Source organism: Arachis ipaensis, chromosome B05, assembly GCF_000816755.2.
Source record: "Arachis ipaensis cultivar K30076 chromosome B05, Araip1.1, whole genome shotgun sequence".
Lineage (NCBI taxonomy): Eukaryota > Viridiplantae > Streptophyta > Magnoliopsida > Fabales > Fabaceae > Arachis > Arachis ipaensis.
Genome location: NC_029789.2, coordinates 11,778,560 through 11,787,279, shown reverse-complemented (window position 1 = coordinate 11,787,279; position 8,720 = coordinate 11,778,560). Strand labels below are relative to the sequence as shown.

General features: G+C 37.9%; 2 protein-coding genes across 2 annotated transcripts; one reads left to right on the top strand and one right to left on the bottom strand.

The window, feature by feature from the left end:
* Positions 432 to 6,066, top strand: LOC107642921 (beta-galactosidase 3). Its single transcript, XM_016346429.2, has 19 exons — positions 432 to 827; positions 948 to 1,043; positions 1,165 to 1,277; positions 1,435 to 1,501; positions 1,617 to 1,709; positions 1,921 to 2,064; positions 2,175 to 2,263; positions 2,351 to 2,456; positions 2,547 to 2,634; positions 2,760 to 2,878; positions 2,980 to 3,144; positions 3,300 to 3,478; positions 3,901 to 4,010; positions 4,090 to 4,199; positions 4,315 to 4,425; positions 4,506 to 4,619; positions 4,716 to 4,918; positions 4,988 to 5,324; positions 5,428 to 6,066. Exons 1-19 carry the CDS (start codon positions 660 to 662, stop codon positions 5,551 to 5,553), a joined length of 2,538 nt encoding a protein of 845 aa, XP_016201915.1. The 5' UTR covers positions 432 to 659; the 3' UTR covers positions 5,554 to 6,066.
* On the bottom strand, positions 6,321 to 8,523 carry LOC107642919 (thioredoxin H-type). Its single transcript, XM_016346428.2, has 3 exons — positions 8,320 to 8,523; positions 6,822 to 6,944; positions 6,321 to 6,724 (listed from the first exon to the last, which is right to left on the bottom strand). Exons 1-3 carry the CDS (start codon positions 8,413 to 8,415, stop codon positions 6,581 to 6,583), a joined length of 363 nt encoding a protein of 120 aa, XP_016201914.1. The 5' UTR covers positions 8,416 to 8,523; the 3' UTR covers positions 6,321 to 6,580.

The window sequence follows — 8,720 nt, the reverse complement described above, 5'->3', positions numbered from 1 at the left end:
AACCCATGCACTATGACACGTTCCAAATGTTAACACTTAACAGACAGAGTTTGTTATGCAAGAATATAGCTTGATTCAATTGATGTCACCGCTTGAAAATAGTTCCACTGAAGACTACTGTCATCCCAATAAACATACTTAAGAAATCATCATCACTTTAGCTTCTTTCTAAAACAAGTTTATTTAAAATTTTAAATCAATAAAATCCAATAATAATACTATTTCATTGACAGTAAGTACATTTTCCTAGATTGTGTGTTTAAGGTAACACACTACACTACACAATTCTTGTACTGATGAATTCATGTCTGTGACTCTGTCTCCATAAAAGTTAGCCCAATTTTAATTTTTTTTAGTGCCACTATATATATATACATGCCATAGAACTATAGATGTAGTTTAATTTGCAATGTAGAGTGAAGCCACGCAATAATGGGCATTGACACCTGTGATTATGAGTGCCATTAGTGAGTAATATAAATACAAAGGAATTGGGTCTACTCAGTAGTTACAGCTCACAACTGCGGTGCCCCCAGCAAGGACTACACCACCCTGCTACTCTCAAACTGTGAGGCAACAACAACAGCACCCTCCATTTTTGGTTTCTTCTCTCTCCTTTCTTTCCTGCAGTGAAGGAGAGTGTGCTTGGGGGGACAAACATGGAAACCAGCTCGGTTTCCAAGTTGGTGCTTTCGTTGTTGTTTTGGTCAGCATTATTGTGGGTGGTTGAGTCAAGTGTAAGCTATGACAGGAAGGCCATTCTCATCAATGGCCAAAGGAGAATCCTTTTCTCTGGCTCCATACATTATCCCAGAAGTACCCCTGATGTAATGACCTCTTCTTCTTTATCTTCAACGAAAGAAAACACATAAAAATTAAATCTTTACCAAATTCTCACTTTGTTGGTGTTTGTTTTCTTTTTTTGTGGGAAATGGGGTTATGTGTAGATGTGGGAAGATCTGATTCAGAAGGCGAAAGAGGGAGGCATTGATGTCATTGAAACCTACGTCTTTTGGAATGTTCATGAGCCTTCTCCTGGCAATGTATTTCACTTTTCTCTCTCTCTCTCTCTCTCTCTCTCTCTCTCTCTCTCAAGTCCTTCTTTCTGTCTAACATTTTGAGCTATGTTCTGTGGTGTTTTCTGGCTATGTGAATGCAATTCAGTACAATTTCGAAGGAAGGTATGATCTGGTGAGGTTCGTGAAGACCATACAGAAAGCAGGGCTATATGCTCACCTTCGCATTGGACCTTATGTCTGTGCTGAATGGAACTTTGGGTACCTCACTTTCTTCCCACTCATTTTCTGCTACATAATTATTTATTACTACATTTTAATTGTTTCATTCTTTTATTTGTAACTTGAAAGTTTAGTTGTTGGTCTTGTGGGGTAATGTTGGCTTGTTCAATGATGTTTGCTACCTTGTAATGTGCAGAGGATTTCCTGTTTGGCTGAAGTATGTTCCTGGTATAAGTTTCAGAACAGACAATGAACCCTTCAAGGTCTCTCTTTTTTTGGTTTACATTATTGCCTTTGTATTGTATGGTAACTGATTATTATAAAGCAGAAAACTTTCTTCTGTTTCTTTCAATTGAGATAGTTTTATTGATGTTGCAGAGGGCAATGCAAGGGTTCACTGAGAAGATTGTGGGAATGATGAAGAGTGAACGTCTCTATGAATCTCAGGGTGGTCCTATCATACTCTCTCAGGTCAAAATCTGTGGCCTTGCTTGGTTTTTGTTTTCTGAGAACCTAAAAATCTGCCAATTTTCACCAAATTGTTTAGTACTCACTCAATAGCTGCTATAAGATAAATTGTCTTCCATGGAAAGGCACTAGTGGCTGCAAACTTTTCACTCTACCTCTAAATAACTGGCTTCAATAACGATAATGACGTACAATGAAAAATATGTTGTTTCAGATTGAGAATGAGTATGGGGCACAGAGTAAAATGCTTGGACCAGCTGGCCAAAATTATGTGAACTGGGCTGCAAAAATGGCTGTCGAAATGGGAACTGGGGTCCCATGGATTATGTGCAAGGAAGATGATGCTCCGGATCCAGTGGTGAGCACACTTTCTCTTCCTCTTGTAATGTGTGTACTACTACAAGTGACTGCATATTCATCAATGCAATTGATTAAATAATCTGTTTCTTGTTCCTTATTTTGTGACAGATAAACACTTGCAATGGCTTTTACTGTGATAAATTTACTCCCAATAGACCCTATAAGCCTACAATGTGGACCGAGGCTTGGAGTGGCTGGTAACCATTTTTATTGTTGATCTTACAAATTGGATTTGCTTCAAAATGAGTAACATACATCTATGAATTTTTCTGTCATGTATAAAGGTTTTCAGAATTTGGTGGTACAATTCACCAAAGACCTGTCCAAGATTTAGCATTTGCTGTTGCCCGATTTATACAAAAAGGAGGATCCTTTGTAAACTACTACATGGTTGGTTCTACTTATACTGGCTTGAGAAGTTAAAACATTTGGCGATGCTGATTCCTACTGCATATTGACTTACCTTGCATTTATATGTAGTATCATGGAGGAACCAATTTTGGCCGAACGGCCGGAGGCCCTTTCATCACTACCAGCTATGACTATGATGCTCCACTGGATGAATATGGTGAGAGACCGAAATTTCTGAATTATGCAAAGGCTAAATAATGAATATCAATAGTTTTAAGTTCAAAGGCTTACCATTCATCACTTCCAAACAAGCCTTACCTACTTTTGTGAAAAACATGACAGGATTGATCAGACAACCAAAATATGGTCATCTAAAGGAGCTTCACAAGGCTATCAAGATGTGTGAGCGAGCTTTAGTTTCAACTGATGCTGTTGTTACATCATTAGGGAGCTTCCAACAGGTTTAACACACACACAAACACACAGTTTTCATTATTTTCTATTTTGATTTCAATGAGGCATCTAGTTTCTTTACTGATCAGTGGGTATTTACCATTTCCAGGCTTCTGTATATTCTACAGAATCAGGAGATTGTGCTGCTTTTCTCTCAAACTATGATTCAAACTCTGCTGTTAGAGTCATGTTCAATAATATGCACTACAACCTACCTCCTTGGTCCGTCAGCATCCTCCCCGATTGTAGAAATGTCGTCTTTAATACAGCAAAAGTATGTACTAATTATGGAATTTGAATTCTTAGTGGCCTTTTGTTCTCAGGGACCATAATTATGCATGCTAGGAGAAAATGTGTTGACTTTAAGAACTCAATGAAATAGTACAAAATTTTGTAATAACCAATGAACTGATATTCTCCCTGTACTAGGTTGGAGTGCAAACATCTCAGATGCAAATGATGCCCACAAGCACTCAAATGTTCTTGTGGGAGAGTTTTGATGAAGATCCTTCTTCTATGGATGACAGCTCCACAATTACTGCTTCTGGTCTCTTGGAACAAATAAATGTTACACGGGATACAAGTGATTACCTTTGGTATACAACTAGGTGAGCCTGGTTTTCTAAGTTGCTTTGGGTTACTCCTTTTAGTGATTTAATTTCTTACAACTTAGATTCCTAGCTTACTGAGAAAAAAGTAGAGTTGTTCCTTATTTTCACTCTACCACACATTGACATTATATGCAATATAAAGTCCTCTTCCAAAACACACACACAAACAACAACAAGTCACTTGCATAAATCATGAAAACAAATGGTTGATATTTCTAGAGGCTGGATTAAGTATGGGTATGGAAGTGATCTTTACATGGTTTACATGTTTTAGATTAGTCTTGTGTGTATAATAGTATCACTACGAGTCTATGACATTATGAAGGAACCCTCCAAAGGTTTCAGCTATATGATAGTGATTTGGGAAACACACTTGAGTTTTTGATGATGCTAATCTATTTCATGCAACATGTCTGCAGTATTGATATAGGTTCATCTGAGTCTTTCCTCCATGGAGGTGAACTCCCAACTCTCATTGTTCAGTCCACAGGCCACGCTGTACATGTATTTATCAATGGTCAACTATCTGGTAAGCAGTTTGCTTGTTTCTTTAATAATTCTTCTTGTCATCCAATTAGTAGTAAACATGATAAATGTTTGAAAAACAGGCTCTGCCTATGGAACAAGAGAGGATAGGAGATTCACATATATTGGGAAAGTAAACCTCCGTGCTGGAACAAACAAAATATCACTGCTCAGCATTGCTGTTGGACTTCCAGTAAGTTAACAGCTCTTACTTCTTACATCCGACGGCAGCGAACTTTGAATTCTGGTAAATAGCAATGATTAATAATTGCATGGCTGACACCATTTTTTTTTCTGTTGTTTCACAGAATGTGGGAGGACATTTTGAGACATGGAACACAGGAATCCTAGGTCCAGTTGCACTCCATGGACTTGACCAGGGAAAGTGGGACTTGTCTTGGCAGAAATGGACTTATCAGGTTCCTTCTCACTTCAGAAGCTTATTAACTTGGCTTGGTTACAAAATCAAAATCTTAAAAGGCATGCTTCTCTTAAATAGGTTGGTCTGCAAGGAGAGGCCATGAATCTTGCATCTCCAACTGGAATCTCCTCTGTTGAGTGGATGGAGACAGCAATAGTGGTGCAGAAAAAGCAGCCATTGACATGGCACAAGGTAAAAACTAAAAACAGACACAAATGTCCTTAAGGTTGATTGAAAAACCAAACATTTGCTTTGAAGAATGATAAAATTTGATTTGGTAAACTGCAGACTTACTTCGATGCTCCTGAAGGAGATGAGCCATTGGCATTGGACATGAAGGATATGGGTAAAGGTCAAATATGGATCAATGGTCAAAGCATTGGAAGATACTGGACTACTTCAGCTGCTGGCAATTGCAGTGACTGCAACTATGCTGGCTCTTTCAGACCTCCAAAGTGCCAGCTCGGTTGCGGCCAACCGACTCAGCGATGGTAAATGTTGTTATTTGTTGATTCTTTAGTAGTTGATGCTGGTGATGCTAACTACTAACTAATTTCCAGGTACCATGTTCCTCGATCTTGGTTAAAGCCAAATCATAACCTGTTGGTTGTTTTCGAGGAACTCGGGGGCGACCCTTCGAGTATTTCACTTGTGAAGAGATCAGTGAGCAGTGTGTGTGCTGATGTGTCAGAGTATCACCCAAATATCAAGAACTGGCACATTGAGAGCTATGGCAAGTCTCAAGAGTTCCATGCTCCCAAGGTTCACTTACATTGTAGTCCTGGGCAGGCCATTACTTCCATCAAATTTGCAAGCTTTGGAACACCTTTCGGCACTTGTGGCAACTATGAGAAGGGAGTTTGTCATTCTCCTGAATCCTATGCCATCTTGGAGAAGGTACACTAACTACCAAATTATTCTTCATATCACAGCCCAAGTAATGAGTTTTTTATTTGAATTATAATAGATAGCTTATGCTACTTATCTTTCCATTTGACAGAAATGCATAAGAAAGTCTAGATGCACAATCACAGTTGCAAACAGCAACTTCGGTCAAGATCCATGCCCCAATGTGATGAAGCGGTTATCAGTTGAAGCTGTTTGCTCTCCATCTGCCATCAATTAGAGGGGCTGATTGGTCAATGAGACACCCTTTTATCTGTAATGTGAAGTGGCTTTTACAAGAAGTAAATGAAACACTAATAATAAAGAGAGGACCATAGGCAAATTTAGTGGTAGCTGAAGGAATATAGTTTGAGTTCCATAGCTTTTAGGAAGAGAAGTAGCTATGTTCTAAATGTGGTGCCAAAGGCACGAGGTTCATGAATTCGTTTCTTTTTCCTTTCCTTTTTTTCTTTCTATGTAGTTGGGGTTTGGGTAGAAGTGTTTGTATAAAGTCATTCACTTTGGTGGATAGGTGAATCTAGAACCAAGGGTCTAAAATTTGGACCCTTGTGTGTGTCCTAAGAGTCCTAGTTCCCGTCCTTCAAGTTTTAACAGGTTATGGGCACTGGGAAGTTGTGTGATTTTTCTGTGTATGTATTACTGGGTAATCAAACTCCAAGGTTCAAGTTAGGAACGGATCCTACAGTAACCATACTACCATGGAAAAGTTTATTTAAGTTCTCTTTTCTGTTCATTTTTGTCTCTGGTGGCCATTTTCTTTACATAATAGTTGTGTTGCTTGAACATACAAAATACAAAACCCGAATTTATTCATGAAAATAAGAAAGATTTACTCATTTCATGGTTATATTAATTAAAACGCGTAATATTTCTCTTTATTTTATTAAAAATCGCATTATCAAAAAGCAATCCTACAAGAACTATTTTCATTAATGTTCAACCAATCCTCTCCCTCCCATGTTTCAAAGGTCCAAACATACTGTAGAACAATTAACAAGTAAAATTAGATCAATCCATTTCTCATGTGCAATCACGAAGTCATAGTACAAGACTATTCAGCATTATTTTTAGACAGAATAAACGACGAAATCACTCACTAAATATAGATGACAAGAGTCGCCACCTATACAAAGATGTACGGTGAAATAACACAAATACCTAATATGTATCCGGTACTAGAGTATAAAAGAGATAACATCACACACTACGTCTATGGCATTTTGAACATGAAAGTAACACCAGCAAGTTTAAGCACTGGCTGTAGCCACATGTTTATCAAGCTTCTGCTGCAGTTCTTCCTTCTTTGCTCCCACCACTTTGTCAATAATAGTTCCCTCTTTCACAAACACAAAGGTGGGCATTGCCTCCACAGCCCAGTCTTGAGCAACAGACTGCATAGTAAATTATTTATGATTAGTCTCCAAATAAATATTTGCTCCTTTTCTTATTTTTTCAATCAAGGGGTATTATAAGAATTCATATTTTTACCTGTAGTTCATCCACATCCACCTTCAAAAATATGACATTTGTAAACTTCTTAGCCAACTCAGCCAGGAAAGGTGCAATGAAGCGGCATGGTCCGCACCATGAAGCAGTGAAATCCACAACAATCTGGCGTGAAAAAAAGCAATGATGTCCAAGATTTCCGGTTATGATCAATGAAATATGTAACCAGTAACACTCAACTGATCCTCAAGGAAATTCACCTCCAATTTTTAGCATAATACTTAAGAATAAATTAAAAATAAAAGCTTCAGATGTCTCAAAACATCCTAGTATGCAAAATATCTAAAACAACATTGTGGAGCAATTGTTTCACCAATGAGACAAGAAATCACACACGCAATTCTTACTCTTCCCTTATTTCCAAGATTAACAGTTTGTCACAACATTCCAAGAGGGTTGAAGAGTAACCATGAGTTTATTTTATTCTCAAACATTGTTCCTCGCTTTCCTTTCAAAATCTCAACCTTTAAACACCAATAATGGAGATCAAAGAGTCCAAGACACAGGTTATGAGTTTCTTGATTACAATCTTCAAATAAGCTAGAAGCCTTCACTTTAAGCTCCTATTCTTATTTTTACATATCAAGCTAATGATCATACTGTCAATGGCAACAATTAAATAACCACTGCATAGTAGGGCAGAACTTATTGCATCTCACCTACCTTGCATCTAGGTATCTCAGATTCTCAGGGACCCAAGAACCAACAGGTGTAACAGAACCATAGCTCATTACAGCCAACATTAGTCAATCCACTGAGCGCACTCTTGGTCTAAGTGGAATTCATCTCCAATTTAACTCCAAAAATTCAGTCCAAGTATTGTTCTAGTTCAATTGTATATTTGTATATATCAATTAGGCCAATTTGATAACTATCTCGTGACGAAAATCCAAAGATACTGGAAGACAAATCAATGTAGAGAAGACGATAATTACCGAAACAAGCAAACATTTCTCTATCTGGGACAAAATTTACCGAATTTCCTGTTTGCACCCAAAAATTAAGGACACTGAGGACATGGGACACGACTTCCTATCTTATATTTCCAATTCCTATCCTGATAGACTTACCAAACAAAGCCTTAACTACTACAACGAGAAGCGAGGGGGAAAAAAATCAGTGTTCCCATGTCATTATCTTATTTCTATACCCTCTTAATTTGATCAATTGGAACCCCTAGCTGGGCTAGTTGGTTTTGTAACGGAACCACTAAGCTCTAAGTTGCTTGATAAATAAACCTAGGGTCAAGTTTCAGAAACACGAAATGATAGCAGTAACAATGAGTAACCATCATGTTAAATCATCATACTAATAACATAAAAAGTCAATTACATGAGAGCTTAGAAGGAAAACAAAACCAAAAACAAAGATCACAGTTAATTTAGTAGGCCGATGTGAATACCGAAGGGAGAAGCATAACAGCAACAGGGATTTATCGAAAAAGAATAAATGGAAGGAAAAAGGAAAGGGAAGAACAAACCAGCTTCTTAGATTCATTTCCCTTCTCAAGCTGTTGGGTCCATGCATCAACGGAGTGGCAACCGATAACCTGTCCCTCTTCTGATGAACCAGCCATTCTCTCTTAACTCGCCCTTTCCCTTTCTCTTTTTTCTCTTTCTCAAACAAAATACTGCACCAACAAACCACAACAAACACACAACGCAAGATTGTCACCATGCCACCGCCTTTAAATATGCGAGACGGGTACCAATCCTCTTCCCAAAAACCCTCCTCTTTTTGCCGTTTTTACGAATTTGCCATCAAAGTTTAATGTGCAAACGCAACGTGTTCTCACTTCTCACGCGGAGAATCCCATGCAAAATTGAATTGCCCGACATATTAATTAATAAATAATTAATGTTAATTAATTAATTTATATAT